This window comes from Girardinichthys multiradiatus, chromosome 18 (genome assembly GCF_021462225.1).
Source record: "Girardinichthys multiradiatus isolate DD_20200921_A chromosome 18, DD_fGirMul_XY1, whole genome shotgun sequence".
NCBI classification, from domain to species: Eukaryota; Metazoa; Chordata; class Actinopteri; order Cyprinodontiformes; family Goodeidae; genus Girardinichthys; species Girardinichthys multiradiatus.
The window spans coordinates 42507828-42525140 of record NC_061810.1 but is presented as its reverse complement, the minus strand read 5'-3'; the positions used below and the strand labels follow the sequence as shown (position 1 = coordinate 42525140).

At 40.1% G+C, this 17313-nt stretch overlaps 1 protein-coding gene across 3 annotated transcripts in view; it reads right to left on the bottom strand.

Moving 5' to 3' along the window:
* Positions 1–15952, bottom strand: part of npas1 (neuronal PAS domain protein 1) — a 69806-nt gene extending 53854 nt beyond the window's left edge. For 2 of the 3 annotated variants that reach the window (XM_047392390.1, XM_047392391.1), the window contains exons 1-2: positions 15310–15951; positions 1546–1715 (exon numbers count right to left, since the gene is read on the bottom strand). In XM_047392390.1, the coding sequence (XP_047248346.1) occupies positions 1546–1640 (95 nt within the window). In that variant the 5' untranslated portion in view covers positions 1641–1715; positions 15310–15951. Of the gene's footprint in view, positions 1–1545; positions 1716–15309 lie in introns of all 3 variants that reach the window. The other variant, XM_047392392.1, reaches the window with a different exon arrangement.
* Between the last annotated feature and the right edge of the window lie 1361 nt (positions 15953–17313).

The window sequence follows — 17313 nt, the reverse complement described above, 5'->3', positions numbered from 1 at the left end:
TTTAAACATCCCTTCTAAGACATGTTGCTTTGGTATTGATTAATTATTGAAGTTCCAGTTGACCTTGTAAAGAATTTACTTTAAACCTAAAAGTAGCTACTGCTTTCTGTAACAAAATGTAGCAGCAAACAAAAACGTTTTTGTTCAGCAGGTTTTTTTAAACAGTTTTTAATTCTCATCTTTGTGCTGTCTTCTAGTCTGTCAGGGTTTATTTGGAACAGTTATGTGACACACAATGTTATTAATATTAATTATTTAATACCATTTCCAGGCAGATTTTACTGTATTTATTTTAAACCTAAAACAGTTCCTGGTTTAGCCAATGAAACGTGCCAGTTGTTTAAAAGGCTACTCTTCCCATCTCTGGTCCCTGAACTTTGGCGTGATGTTTTGATGTTTGGCTCGGGTTCACTTTATCATAGTTCATCAGCTGTTTTCATCGGACTTGTGTATTTAGTGGAATATTTTTTAATTTGGTTACTGTTTAGCATCTATATGGTCTGATTATTGGTCTGTCCCATCTCCTGAAGATGAGCCTGATAATTGCAAACTCTCCTCTTTTATCCACTCGACAAGAGTCCTAATAATACTATTTGCTCTAAAATCCATATGTGAACCTGTGCACACAATCGCTCTGCTGCCTATCTCCCCTCTTCCCTCCCTCCTCCCTTCTAAATCCTCTGCCTCTCGCTCATTTGGTCCCGGGCTAGCGAGCTGTAGCCATGATTGAGGGATCAATAGTTGAGGGAGGGGCGGAGTGACAGAGAGGCGTGGGGGTGGAGGGGAGCGAGCTGGGGCTCAGGTAGCCTGTCTCTGTGATTGGGTATTGACTCTCCTCAATGGGGCCTGAGTGGTGGAATTATGTTGTCACAGCCACTTCACAATTTGTGTCAGTGCAGCGCTGGAATAAAGTGTTTGTGTGTGCATTGGTGTGATGTTCTCTTTTGTGTCTGTGTAGTTTTTCTCACCGAGTCTTCCAGCCGTACATATGTGCGGGTGTGCAACAAACGAGTGTTAGATTTGTATGTGCAGATATGGATATATCTTAATCAGGTGGCACAGCTGCTGTATTTCTTCCCCCTAATGAGTGAAATCGGTGTGTCTCCCTGCGAATGTGTGTGGACTCATGCTGCCAGCCCGTGTAACATCTCATTATTATACTGCCTCGACCCCAGCCACCAAGAACAATCAATACACGCACATTGATTCTGCTTAGTTTATATATCCGCCTGTAAATGACTGGCCATTAATAATTCCTGCCAAATTTACTTAATCTCCTTAAAGGGGAGGTGCAGGGGTCCGGTTTCTGACAGGACTGGCAGGTGAACACCGGCACAGGTGAAATGTAGCACTGAGCAGAACAGACTTACGTCTTCTGTATTGTGTTTCACTGAAGGGGAACTCTTTATCAGGCTGTCAGTATGTGCAAGGGTGTCAAACCATGGATTTCACCTTGTGGAGATTAATTCATGGGCATGCTCCCAGGCTTATATTGGTCAGTGTGTGTGTATATGTGTGTTTCTGCCTGTTTGTGTGTGGTCTCACCAGGGTAGTGTAGGAGGCTTGGCAAGAAGTCCTTGTAGGAAATCCCACTCTACACTCACACATTTCCCCTCGCTGACAAACGGCATGCTCGCCATGCTTGCTCCAATCCAGTGCCCGACGCTGCACCTTAATGAAGGCTGCGATTGGTTCGGGTTGTGACAGACTCAGACCTGGAGATTCAGAAAAATAAGCAGAGGGTTAGGAGTAAATTAATAAAGTTACTATGGTTCAGTCATAAATATTTGCCATAAAATCATCATGATCTACTAGTTTATGAGCAGTGAGCACACGTGAGGTTGAAGATCTGAAATGTTATGTAGTGTAAGCAATCGTGTTTTGATCTAAAATGCATTAGATACTTTACTGAAATTCAGCTTACAGTTTTTGTATAGTATGAAAACACTTCAAATAACTAACAATTTTGGGAGGAACTAACAATTAATTGGATCAGTTGGCATAGCTACTAATAACAAAATGCCAAAAGTTTTTCGCTGAATCTATGGGAAATACCAAAAATAACAGTTTGACAGACATGGAGGTTGGATTTTTGCACCTACTAGGTGATTCCCAAAGGGCTCTTTGCTGGAAACTTGGCATACAGTGGATGGATAAAGTGAAGGGCCAGATGCATTTCTCAGGTCCTGTGTCAGGTCTTCACTGGATTTTTCTTTCCTCTTTCCTTAGGGAAATCTCTTTAAAATACAGTTCGTCTGCTGCAGACAGTCTTTCTAGGCCTGATATTTTTCACTTTCTTTAGTTTCCAGGATTTACTGCAAAATCTGCCAGGTTTGCTCTAACAATTATAAGATTAACAAGAACCTCACTGATAATCTGTACATTTAAACAAAGAAAAAGTTTGCAACACAATCACAAAGCCTGTGCAACAAAAGCTCATGTTCCATTAAAGACTATTACAAGAAAGTCTGGCAATTTTGAGAAAATATGAAAAGAAAACTAAATTTTTTTTTTTTATAAATAAGCTAATTTATTTTTTTATTCATGTAAATTCTGCATTTCTTGAAAAACACAATGGCTACATGAAGCGAAACATTTTTCACAGTGTGAATGCCTGTGACTTATCAGCTGATAAAAATGGTCTCCTCTGAAGGTAATAGGCAGGTGGTGGACAAGCCATATAACAGTTTTGATGCACCAATCAATTGGCCAATGATTAAAAACTACTAGACTTGCATTCCACTTTTATGCTGACAATGGTCAGGTCTATCTGCCCTTAAAGCAGAAGGACACCTATTTTGATCAAAGCAGTACTGGTTTGCTTGGAGGATATTAAAGCTTGGCTGGCCTCAAACTTCTACTACTTTAATAAAAAGAAAACAGAGGCGAGTCCCCGCCATTGAAGTGGGACCCCTGACAGCATATTTTAAACCACCTGTTACCAATTAGGGTTTTAACTAAGTGATTTTAAATTGGACTGTCAAATTAGAGCTGCTGTAAAGACCTGATTTTATTATTTCAGGAAGCTGGCAAAAGTAAAATCTTTTCTGTCCAGGCAACTCTTTGAAACAGTGATCCGTGGTTCTATTTAGTCCCACTTAGATTACTCTAATGGATTTTATGTTAGAGTGAGTCTGTCCTTGCTTTATCATCTACAGCTGGCTCAAAATGCACGTCTTTTAACTCATAACTCATAAAACTAAACACATCACCCCTGTTCTGGTCTCACTCCTCTGGTTGCCCAAGCATTTCAGTTCAATTTTAAATTCTTATTTTTGTTTTTAAAATGTTACAATGATGTTGCCCAGCTGTAACTCTCTGAGCGTTGTCATCCCTACTTACCTTCTTGGTCCTTTAGGTTGGCCAAACAGCAGCTCCTGCAGGTACCAAGGCCTAGGAGGAAGCTCAAAGGGGGCAGGGTCTACTTTACCGCTGCTCCACAACCATGATATAAGCTACCATTGCAAATTAGAGGCTCCTTCACTGCCTACTATTAAAACTTATCTTAAAATCCCTTTGTCCTTAATCTTTTATCATTCTTATGTCATATTTATATGTTTTTACTTTTAATGTATTTTTATTGTGTTTGCAATTATGTGCAGCACTTTGTTTCAGCTGTGTTTGCTTTAAAGTGCTTCACAAATAAAGTTAGTATGGTCCGAATTTTACTTTCATCAGTTCTAACTGTTGATCTCCAAGCGGATTAATAAGAAAAGTGTCCCCTTCTTCATCAAATGCTTGAAATTGGAATCCTAAAACGTAATATATCTGGTCTGCATATGGACCTTCACACAGAATGTTCTTTGTGCACTGGTTTGAATTTAACAAATACCAGACAAAGGTTATGGACATATGCTGGGATTGACAAATGGGGATAATCTTAGAAATGTTAGATTTTCTGTTGGATTACAAACTATGAACTCTTTCAAGGAAAGTGAAGCACTTTATGTTTCCCTGATGGGCAAATTGGTTATGTTTCACTGTTGAATTAAAACTACATTCACACAAAAGAGTTTAGATGTGTTATATTGCCTACAAACCCCTTTTTCAGATTTTTATTTGGAAAGGATTTTGCCAGACATGTATAATTTTCCTTCCACTTCACATGTATGTACTACTTTGTGTTGATCTATCAAATAAAGACTCTAAAACAAAATAAAGTTTTCATTGTAACAAGTGACAAGATGTGAAAAAATATAAGAGGTCCCACAATTTTGGAAATTCGCTGTTGATGCTCATATTGATGCCGGGACTTGTTTTAATGCTAATCAACATAAAACAACAGTAATCTGACTTTTAGTCACAATTATGCAGAACATCTCTAAATGCCCTGTTTTCAAACTTGTGACTGTGGTTTGAACCAAATATCTCTACGGACAAAACACATTGTCCACTTCCTCTATTTGCTGTATTGTGCCAGCCTTCAAAACTCTTGTGGTAGAAGCTGCCAGTTTTCTCCACGTTCTTCAAACAGAGCTCTGCTCCTCAACAGTTTGCCTCCCCTCTGTGCTGTGTTGACATTTAAAGGGCTGCTGTGGCCCCCAGCACCTCAGTGTCATGCCCTTGGGCCTCACATGCACTCACTTTCTCTCTTTTTTCCCTCTTCATCGCTATCTCCTTATTCCTTCGGGCTGGCTGGGTCAGCACAATCACGTCAGTAAAGCTTTGACAGGGCAAAATAAAATGGATTATGTCTCGAGTTTGAGCATGGCTATGCTGACCTCGGCTAAGAGGGGTCAGCAAAAGCCAGGCAGGTTTGGCAGATATTATTTCACAAATCTTGCCTTAAACAGCCAACATTAAATGCAAGCGAGAAATCTTCTTGGACAGATTTCAAAGGCAGACAAGTCAATAATCAGTTTCACAAAGAAAGACAGCGATAGGGTCATCTTTCATAGTTTTATTCTGTCTTTAGGCAACTAAAGGGAAGCACAAAAATGTAGGATGTCTATTTCTAACATGATCCGAGGTCAGCCATGTAAAGATTGCCCTTTGTCGAAACAAATGTTGTATATAATCATATAAACATTCAAAAACTTGACCATACAAACAACATACCATAATAGAACTTAATAAGCAGCAAAATATAAAGAAAAGTGAGTTACTAAGTTCATTTTTCATCTTTTGTTTTGATATTTTACAATACAGAAACTGCCTGACGTCTCTTCACAACCTGGTTAGAAAGTTGCATAACCTACATGAACCTGGCCATCTTTGGCAAAGATGAAAAATCAAGTAACCGAGAAAATTCTGGAGTGGCTGGGTTTATTTCGCTGGGATACCCATCCACCCTCAGTTGCTGTGCACTGGTGCTCAGGTGGCTGAAAGAACACTCTTACACTTTTAACAAATTTAGCTTTTTGCAAATATTTCCAGCTTCACCACCTATCAATCCCATGAAGCTAAAGCTGTTTTAAAGCTACAGTTAGCAAGCTGTGAGCCTTGAGCAGCTGACTGCAGGCTAACCAGAGCAGATAGCCAACTAATTAACCAGCTAATATGTGCTTGCTATACTTAAGTTACTCTGTAAAGAACAGAACGGGAAAAAAGTATCATATTCTGCACTATAAGCACTTGAAAACATCTGGTAAATTTTGTTGGTAATTATGCTATATTTTTGCTTAAATCAATATCGTACTCGTTCTCGTCGTCTTCCACTTTATCCGGGACCGGGTCGCGGGGGCAGCAGACTCAGCAGAGACGCCCAGACGTCCCTCTCCCCAGACACCTCCTCCAGCTCCTCCGGGGGGAGCCCAAGGCGTTCCCAGGCCAGCCGAGAGACATAGTCCCTCCAGCGTGTCCTGGGCCATCCCCTGGGCCTCCTTCCGGTGGGACGTGCCTGGAACACCTCCTGAGGAAGGCGTCCAGGAGGCATCAGCTATAGATGCCCAAGCCACCTCAACTGGCTCCTCTCGATGTGGAGGAGCAGTGGCTCTACTCCGAGCCCCTCCCGGATTGATTACCAGAAAAACTAAATTTGGCTGTTTGGGGAAAAAAATGCAATCATAAAAAATAAAATAAAAACATGGTATGATAGATAGATAGATAGATAGATAGATAGATAGATAGATAGATATAGAGAGAGAAAGAGAGAAAGAGAGAAAGATAGATAGATAGATAGATAGATAGATAGATAGATAGATAGATAGATAGATAGATAGATAGATAGATAGATAGATAGATAGATAGATAGATAGATAGATAGATAGATAGATAGATAGATAGATAGATAGATAGATAGATAGATAGATAGATAGATAGATAGATAGATAGATAGATAGATAGATAGATAGATAGATAGATAGATAGATAGATAGATAGATAGATAGATAGATAGATAGATAGATAGATAGATAGATAGATAGATAGATAGATAGATAGATAGATAGATAGATAGATAGATAGATAGATAGATAGATAGATAGATAGATAGATAGATAGATAGATAGATAGATAGATAGATAGATAGATAGATAGATAGATAGATAGATAGATAGATAGATAGATAGATAGATAGATAGATAGATAGATAGATAGATAGATAGATAGATAGATAGATAGATAGATAGATAGATAGATAGATAGATAGATAGATAGATAGATAGATAGATAGATACACAGACAGACAGACTTTGTTTGAGTCACCTCCAAATCCCTAAATGGTGTCTAAAATAGTCTCTTTGTTTAACTTCCTCTCTCAACTGGTTTTTATTACTAATTTGCAAACCTGTCTTTTATGTAGTGTTCAGGATTAGGCCTTCTCAGTATTTTAGTGTATTCCTCTTGTACTAAGAAACCTTCGCATGTATTGCCTGGTCTCTGAGTAAACCTGTTGTGGCGTTTTGTTTCATTTCAGTCTAGAATCAATCTCCCAGTGCTGAGTCAAAAGAAAGACGCCAACAACTTGCTGGAACTCATAATTCCAACCTCAAAATACAATATGGCTTCCTGATTAAGTATTCCCACTGCTAGTATATTTTCACATAGGCTTAAGGTTTTAGGCTTTCACCAAAAAGAGCACTATATATTTTACTCCTATAAGTGCAACACTGACAGATCTCTTCCTGGAGAATCTGGTAAAGAGTCAACAGGGTCGAGCGAAGGGCAGTGCACCTCTGTCTAACAACTTCACCTTTGTCACCTTCTCTGCTTCACCTGGATAAATGCACTTCATGCCAAATTAGGCTGTGTGGGGCTGGGCAAAGGGATCAAAAGGAGGCACAGAGAGGAAACCATTTTCACAGCCTCACACTTACACACACACAGCCTGCCTCCAGCCCATACCTGAATGTTTATCTCTTAATTGACCCTATCTGTGCTTATCTAATCTGCCCTCGCCATCTTTATGTCTCAAGCTATCTCTGCATCTCTCACTGAGTCTCCCTCTATCTAAGCAGACACAGGGCCGTAATGGACAGGAGCCTCCACAGTAATTATTCAATCAGCCTCATAACCTTGTCGCAGGTTGGGCGGCCCATTAATGCATTTGCTCAAATGGACCCTGCCACTTTGACTGCTAATGCTTGGGCTAGCTGTAGCAGTACAACAGGCTGAATGTCAGATGTGTCATCTAGACGGAGTGTGAAACATCTTCAATAGGGCAGAGTCGCTTTATTTTGTCACAGGGCAGCAGCAAACACATAAGCAAGGTGTGACTTCAGAAAGCTCCAGGAGTAAAAATGCATTGTGTTCACAGCTGTGGAGCTCAACTCCCATCAAGTGTGACTGCAGGTGCTCAAAATGCATTGCTGCTGTGCTACATACTCGTTAATGTTGCATATGTGTGTGTATATGTGAGGGTGCCTTTGAGACCCCCACCCTATAAAGTCATGCTCTCTTGGCAATGTGTCAACAGCAACAGAGAGGAGGGCACTGCAAGCGAGCGCCCGTTCGTGAGCCGCTTTTTGCTGCTCGCTTGGCTCGCGCTCTGTTTATTTTCAGCAGGGACGTTTAATTAGGGCCTCCAGCTGTCAGAGGTTCGTTAGCGCGCCCCTCCTCTTCCCCAAGCTGCCCCTCCCCGTAGGGAGTCAGGCGCTAAGGCAAATGAACACATTTAAGTCAAACGGCACGCCGACAGACAACAGCCTTGCCGTCTTGCCACAAGCTCCCCTAGGTAGGGGCATGGTTGTTTTATGCCTCATCTCCACAACCCCTGGGGCCCAATACAGAGTCTGGCCAAGACTCTGAATGTAGAGGCACAGGAGCTCTCATTGCCCACCAGAGATTGCATGCACACTGCAGTCACGTGAAGGTGAAGAGCAGAAACAAGCCTGTGCAGTTTGCAGAAATAACAAGGACTTTCCTTCTGAAGGTTTTTGCTTATTTTTGATGAATTCTACTGGGTTATTCATGAAAAAGAGCCTATTTTAACATTTAGATTCATATTTCGGATGGGTGATATGGACTTTAAATTTGATCACAACTGTATGTATTCCTTATTCATATCATGATAAAAGTGATGAAAAAGTATCTAAAAAATAATCAGTCTTTTGGCACTCCATACAGTCAGACACCCAAAAACACAAACACCAGTTTCTTCCTTTTATTTCGTTACTTCTGTGGATCTCAACATAAAGGATTTTGATTTCTGCTCCATGGTGGAGTGAAAACGGAAAAAAAACAGTTAACAGCTGAAGTAATAAGGTTTAGGATGGGAACATTATGTCGCAAATGTCTACGAATTTGCCACCTATTCTGTGGAATAACCTGCCTTTGTACATATTTGAGCTGCAACAACTATTAATTATTTTAAGACTCTTTCAAAAACATATTTCTATTTATTGGTTTTTATTTCTATTGAGCAGAATATTTTGGCTGTAATTGAGCAACTGGTCCTCAATTATTTTTATTTTAATAGTTATGTGGTGGTTTGTTTCATCTATTTTGCAACATGAAGTATTTTAGAAACTTTGTCTCTAGTGAAAGAAAAATAGAAAACCTATTAAAAAGTGTTTTAACTGTTTTTCTGTTAGGGGTGGGTGATGTGGACTTAAAATTTTCTAAAACATTTTTGAGGGATTTATCACAGAAGTCTAACTCAGTGTAGTCTTTTTGGCAATACAAGATACAGCACATTTTGCTTTAGGTGCAGTTGTACTCCTAAAAAGCCCGCAATAATTCAGACATAATTTTTTCATATAGTTTCATAATGTTTTTTAAATACATCTTAATGCTCTTAATGCTTTGTTAAACAGGAAAAGCAACGCTCCAAACCTTACTGTCAGTTTTTTATCGATTTCAAATCAAAGCTATGGAAGATTTAAAAATATTTGACCAAAGGGCTACATTAGTAAAACAAGAACTACAGTCTAACAATAAACCATAACCAGATATCTATAAAAAGAATAAACATAACAATTTGTACAATAAAGGCTGGAAACCTTTGCTCAGTAGAAGTTTTTTTTTTATTGTCTTAAAATAATTAGCAGTATGTGCAGCTCTACTAAGTAACTGTGGGTTGGCTTACAGACTAGGCCTCAAATTGTGTGAAATTTGTAACATATTTCATCTTTAATCTTTTTCTTAGTTTCTGCTCCACTAAAGAGCAAAGCAAAAGACCCTAATGCTGAAAGGGAGAAAAGTAACAAAATAAAAATCTAAATAGGTAAAAGAAAATGGTATTTTTCAAATCCTCATCATTGTAGAAACATTTTACTGCAAAAGATTTACAGACAGCTCTCCCCCAGTTCTCTGCAGCCCACTCCTCTTTAATTACATCAAACCAAAAGGTAAAAACGGCGCACACATGCACAGCGGTGTTAGATATTCCTTTGAATAATTTCTTATCAAATACAGAGCGCTCAATATCATGGAAGATGTTGAAAACATGGTTGGCTGTAACACGAGCAGAATATTTGATGTAGTTAGTTTTCTATCTTTGCCTTTCATGTTGTTGAGTGCTTGTAAATGAGTGTCTGGAGCGTCCGGGGAGATGAAGTTTGGTATTCTGGTTGGAGGGCTTGAAAACTACTTATCATGCATTACGGCCACGGTTGGACCTGAGGATTTGGAAGTCAAAACACTTTTTAATGTACAATTTTTCAGCCACTGATCTATCGACAGCTGCTGGACATGAAGATCTCCCCTCCTCCATCTTCGCTCTAGTTATTCTGACTTACTCGGCATTCCACTTCCGTAATGAAGCTCTGGTTGCTGTTGACCTTGACAGTTCTGGATCTTCCCAACCCAAGGTTCTCTTCAACTCTAAGGGGCCCCGGCGTCCGCCACCCCCTCCCCAAAAGCCCATCCCGCACTCGCATTGCCTCCCATCATCTACAATGCCCATCCCCGCCCCACCATCCTTCGCCTCTAACCCCCTATTTTGCTCCTCCAAAGCCCTTGTGTGGGTCATTAATTATCTAATGGAATCAATATGCCGTTAGATTTGACCAGTGTGACCCTGCCCGCCCCCAGGTATCTCTGCAGTGATGAGCATAGGAGGAGCTGTTCGGGGCTGGGTGTGAAGGAATGTTAACAGCCAGCACAGTTACATCGAGCAGCATCCCTAAAACTGAAAGAGTGCAGAATAAAGAGATCAGCAAATAAATAAATGATTAAAGGAGGGATAGAGGACTGGATGGAAGGACATGGGGGATGGAGGAAGCATAAGGAGCAAAAAGAACCAGGAAAAGAAATGATGAATAGATGAGGACGCTGGCAAAAAAGAAGAGAGAAAGAGATTTTCTAATGTTCACCTTCTGTAATCAATATCTACTCCCGCCTCTTCTTTTATTACAGAGGGCTTTGGTGTGCAAGCTTTGATGTCCATTCCTCACAGGCGTGCAGCAACACAGAATGTCACAATTACCATCTACTTTAGCCACAGTATACACACAGAAAATCCTCATGTGTACCTGCACATACAAACTATGAAACCTAAACAATGAGCATGCAGAATAGTTTTGTTTTGTCTTGATTAATCTGAAAAAATGCTCCACAAGTTAAAAAACTTAAAAGAGGTGGAATAAAAGAGTGTGGACTCTGTCCCACAAATGGATGTTCGAGGGAAATAACAGTGGTACAGTTACCGATATCGATGTGTGCCAAGATTTTAAAAAGTTATGGTTTTAAAGTAGACTAAAATTTATCAGTCACACTGGTATCCGCTTATTTGGCGGGTACCAGAGAAACTAACAGAGATCAAAGTTTTCTTTGGTTGTATGGAGACTAGAGAAATGCAATGCTACCCATCCTCTAACTATTGCTGTGCACTGTCGGTCAGCTGGCTGAAAAGAGCTTCTAAACCTTTATCTTGCTTACAAAAAGAATCCAAAGTAAAACAAAACATATTGGGCTGTTTGGGAATACTTTCAGTCACATTGAATAAGGAAATATTTAAATATAGAAACTCAAGGAATATCACACATCACTCATGTTTAGGTAAACATATTAAGTCTAGAGGGTGTTTACTCTACATCTTTGTTTTTGTTTTTTGGGGTTTTGCATCAAAATGGCAATAACAACAAATTAATTTAAACATATCATCACCATAACCTTAATAATCAATGTGTTATAACAATGTGGAAGAGGTAGGAATAATTGTTGCTTTTCAGTTTTAAATAAAAGGAAATTAGATCGTGATGTACATTTTTGTTTTAAATTTTTGTGTAACTACCAACCCTGATATTCTTTTATTCAATCTCATACTAACCCTTGCAAAAAGTCAACAATTAAAAATACATCTTTCTTCTAGCAAGCAAAACAGGCCAGGATGTTTGATTAGATTAACATTTGATATGTAAATGTAATTTAGGGTAAAATGATCTGCGACTTTTGCCAGTGCAGTGGCTTGAACTGTAGTGTTAATTTTGCCTTTTAGAAAAAGTTGCCAGCATGACAGGGTTGAAACAAACTCTGGCGAGCAGAGCTGATCAGTTAAATTGCATTTCACTACGAGTTCAAAAAGCATCTAAGACCTCTTAGCATTCAAGCGAAAATGCTGCATCGTTAAAAAAGTACAAATGTGAAAAATTATCCCAGAAGAAATATTTCATGTCATGGAGGTAGAAATGACAACCTTACACTCAAATCTAAACAAGGTGAAATTGTTGTTGAAAAGTGAAAGGTGAAAAGACTTCTACATAAAGATGTCCACTGATGTCTAAACGTGGTTGAAAGGTAGTTAGGGCTGACCAAACAGGTTTATTAATGCCGTACTCTCATTGCCTTTGTTAAGGATACATTTGGATGTGGCTTAAAAAAACTTTTCAGAATTTTTCTGGGCAAAAGATTAATGAGGACTGGTCAACTTCAATTAGCTATAAAAGAAAATGTCTATTGACGTCCAGTATAAAGAGGGTAGAGCGAAATATCCCAAACGTACTATAATGGTAGACATAAAGACTGACAATAAAGAACACTTAATAGCATCTGTAAAAGTTTTCATTAAACAAACACGTAAAAAATAATAAACTGGATGGAAATGTCTCCTTTCTGACAGTGGAGGGGTCAGTCAAATGGATTTGATGGTAAATCCACTCTCACAAGGCATCACTGTATCAGTGGTGACCTCTAAATAACCAAGGGCCAAAGAATGGCCCAAAGGGTCACTGACTCAGGGCTAAAAGTGCACATTATGAAGAGGCACACATGCTAATACAGAGAGCATGGTAAATGTGTCAGAACGCCTGATGCGAGTTGAACAAAATGTGTGGGTGTTCACTTTAGGAAAACAGAAGGGTCTTCGAAAGAAAAGTGTTTGGAACTTGTTGCTTTGTTTGAATATTTCAAATATAGGCAGTTTCTGTTTTATGTTGTGGAATAACTGAAAAATTAAAAACACAAACTACTGAACTGAAATTGGATTCTAAGGGAATCTGGATGCCTTTACATTCCGTGTAATCTCTAAATGCATGCGTGTGCTTGAGCGTGCACAAGAACCCTGGCGGATCCCTTCAGGCGTCCATGTGAATGACAGCGGGGGTTATGTAAGGAGCCACAGCGGGGCTGGAGTGGACAGTCCAACCGGAGATCAGGTCAGCAGAGTGTGACACTAAACACATCTCCCTGACACCGCGCTGACACCCTCTGTCACAGGCCCACACACTGTCTGTCAGCGCTCTTCAAACACACACACAATTGCTTGCACGGCAAAAGCAAAGAAGTGTGCAAGCGACTGTCTGTCAACACACTGACCACCTGAGAGTGTGTGTTTCTAAGAGAGCAACAGAGAGATGAGAAAATATCAAGAGATTTAAAAAACAGAGGGAGAGCAGTAGTCGGGGTGTCCTTCCGCTTAACCGAAGATGATAATTGTTAGTCACAAAAAGTGAGTGTTGGAAAAATTAGAGCAACAAAACTACATTTAATCACCTCTCATTTAGCTTTTATTTTCACTGCAGCAGGCATCAGTTAAATACCAATCACCACAAGCAAGGTTTACCATGGTTTTAAAAAAGTTAATGTTCTGAAACAGCTAACATTTCCATCATACACTTCCAACAGTTTAAAGTTCTGCCCCTTCCCCACCTGTTGCTGCACACTGTCAGTCAGCTGGCTAAAAGACTACTAGTACACATTTCCCTTTTTCACAAGAAAAAACAAGTATAATATGGAAACTGGAGGACCACCAAATGTCACACTCATTAACGAAACACAAAATGTCATATCATTACTATACCTGTGATAATCAATGTGTTTTTAGCAGCAGCAGGAACCGATCATGTTAAACATCTTGGTTTAAATTTTTTGTGTAAATACTGTGCATCCATAGTATTTTAATTCAAGCATATCGTCCCATGTGATTCCCATGCTGATCGATGCTTAGTCAGGATATATTTTGTCTTTTGCAAACTTAACCTGAGTTCACTTCTGCCTTTGGCACAAACCTGCAACTCGTTAAATAAAGCCAAAGGAATAAACTTGTGTCTGGCTCTCATAAAAAAGGGCCTAAAGAGAGGTCGCAAGCAAAACATCCTGCACATGCAGGCTCTGAAACGGATGGAGAGGCTCAGTGGCTCAGGAGGCTGGGGTATAAACTGTACCAAGCAATGATTCGCTTTGGACTCTGGCTCCTTTTGGAGGCACTTCTCCAAAAGGAGAGAAACATACACGGTATAATGAATTTTAAAATACATATTTCTAAGGCGGGTTTAAGTCACAAAAAAACCTGCTCTGACATTCATTTTCATTTCTCCAAACATTTTGACACCTCATCCACATACATCTGAGGGAGTTTATGTTGAGGGAATGTATCTGCAGGCACCTGCATCCTCAGCAGGTGTGGATGCAAATGATCTTGTCGGTGGTGTTTGAACCAGAGCACAATTTACACAAAATCTACAACATACATTTTAGGATGTGTACACATTTATTCATATTTAGATGTATGCACAGGCTTCAACTGAACCTGACTGATGATGCTTGCTAAATACAACCAAGTCTGACTTTTACTTTAATTGACAAAGAAAAATGGCATTAAAAAGGAAGGGGAAAAATCAAAACATTGGTTTACTGTGTGATGGTTTGATGCTGTTATTTATTTTACCAGCAACAGTGAAACGCTGCCTGTTTGTCACAGTCATTCTGCCAATTTGGACCACCTGCTGTAAAACACCCCGAAGGCAGCAAATGCTACCGAGCCAGTAAACTGTGACCAATTCAGCCTCTGCAGGTGGAGACGGGCACGCACGCCGCTCACTCCCAGCCTTCCTATCTCCAAACAGCAGCTGCATTCAAACAAGCGCGCCGAACATAAACGTACGCGATTATTTGGCTTATCTGAACAGCAATGAATTTGGTTTGCTAGTTTAAACTGATGAAACACAGAAAGAAGTTTGTGTTTAAAAAAAAAAAAAAAAAAAAAAAAAAAAAACGAAAGGGGAAAACGGATGTTGTGCCTAAAGGACAGCAACAGCTCGGTTTAATGTCATCAAATGATACGCATCAATGTTAATTACATTTATCATTAATAATCTACATGTATCTATGTTGTTTTCTCATTACATGTGTACACAGCAGCGCAACTAAGCTCAGCAAGTGAATAAAAGGTCTCATCTCTTCACTTAAACATCAGAGTAATATTTGTAAAAATTCCTACATTTTTATCTTGATTCCCATGAAAAAGTTGTCAGTGCTCACACGTTTTTCCCATTTGAGGAAAAAAGGGAAAACTTGGAAATGCCCCAACGTTTTCCGCAAAGCTTTATGAATCGATAGATTAAAACACATTTCTAACTGAAATAAAAGTTTAAAGATAAGCACAACTTTACAAGTGTGTCCATGTGTGCGCATCCTGCAACAGTGTGCGCACATCTCGCACGCCTGCATGTGTGTGTTGACTGTAAGTTGTTAGATCCATTATCTACTCACCTGACGGGCATTTCCAGTCCGCGTACGGTTGATCTGATCCACTTTGTTGTCTTCCTCCTCCTCCTCCTCCTCTCCTCTAAGGTGCCCCCTGCTCTGCCCTGGCAGTGCCCACCCCACCTCCGACGCCACCTCCTCCTCCTCCAGCAGCAGCAGCAGCGCCCCGAGCTTAGACACAGCAAACAGACACGGTGTGTGTGAACGAAAGGGGGGCAGGCTGGGACAGTCAGGAAGGGGTGGGCACCGTCAATCCCCTCACTTTCACAAAAGCCGTGGCCGCCCAACCGGACGCATCCTGTTGCAAGAGTGTGTGTTTGTGACAGCAGAGGAAGAAGACTGTGTGGATGTGTGTGTGACGAGCTGCTGTAGCTCTCCTTGGCTCTCGGAATCACTTCACTAACACTCTGCTCCGCTGCGTCTTGGAGATGGACTCGGATTAGGACGCCGCTAGTGTGAGAATCTCTTTCTCTCTGTCTAACTCCCTCCCACCCTCCGTTCTTCCAGCCGGCGTGCGCCCTCCCACCCTTCCTCTCTGCCGCTCACTCATTCACTCTCCTCGCTGAGCTTCTTTCTTTTCATTTCCTCTTGGGAAAGCCGTGCACACCAGTTGTCTCTGCCTTCAGCTGCTCCCTGCCTCCCTCCCTCTCAGTCACTAGTAAATATAAAAGGCATGCTTGTACAGCCCCTCGCCTCGGCTTCCCTCTGACTCTCCTTTCCTAACTCGCTGTGTCTCATGCTTTCGTTTACCCCCACCTCCACAAGCCCCCCTTCCTCTTACTCAGTTTCTTTCTCACTGTCAAAGCTGCCTTTCAAATGCTGATTAGCAGGAAGAAAAGAGAGAGGGAGACACACAAGGATGGAGAGAGGATGCTTGGAACAAGTGGGAGATTCCATCACATTCAAACAGATTGCACAATGTGACTGCCGTTCTGTAAACACTTTTTTCTGTCACTGTAGGGTTTATCACACTGACTGGACACTTTCTAAAGCCTCAAAATAAATGAAGATGTTTTACGCTGAACAGCAAAGATTCAATCTCCATGGAAACTTAAATATTTATCCAACAAATTCAAAGTAATTTATTGTATTTCCAGACTCCCCAATGTCAGGATCTATTGATCTAAAACTTTGCTTCAAGATCTGATATTGGTACTGACCTTTGATCAAAATTCAAAATATTGAAATAGATCATCTGTTATCTGGCACCACAACATTGTTGATCCTAGTTTCAGTTTATAATTTATGTTAAAAAAAACTTCAATCAAATGAACGTGCCAATAACAGTGTAAGTTGTATCCAAACACATGGTCTTGGAAAGGTTTCTTACCTCCTTCACGCTTTTTCACATTTTGTCACTCTACAGTCAAAACTATATTTTTTGCATTTTTAAGAAGGGAATGGATCTGAAGAAAAGGGAAAGGGACATATAGTCGTTTTTTGTTTTTTATAATCTGAAAGGTGTGCCGTGCTTATAAAACCAAAATTAACATATTAGTCTATGTGCAAAATGCTTCGTGTGAAGGAAACTACCACTGCACAGACCATCCTCACTGTGAAACATGGTGGTGGCAGCATTATGATATGGGAATGACTTGAATGGAAGATGGATGGAGTTAAATCTCAGAAGAAAATTGGTTTGAGGGCGCAGAAGTCTTGATGCTGGGACGGATGTTTACCTTCCAGCAGGACAACGACCCTATAGGCACACAGCCAGGGCCACTTGTAATAATTTAGATCAATGTATCTCTATATGTTAAAATGGCCCAGTTAATATCCAGGAGTAAATCCAGTGGAGAATGTGCAGCAAGAGTCGAAAAGTTATGGTCACAGACACTTGAGACAAACTTGAGCTCTTTTACAAAGAAAAATGGGCAAAGTTTCTATTTGTGGAAAAAAAAGCATCCTGTATACTTTTATTTCCACTTTACAATTGTGTGCTACTTCTTATTGGTCTATCACATAAAATCCCAAGAAAACACATTGGATTTTGGGGCTTTTACATGACCA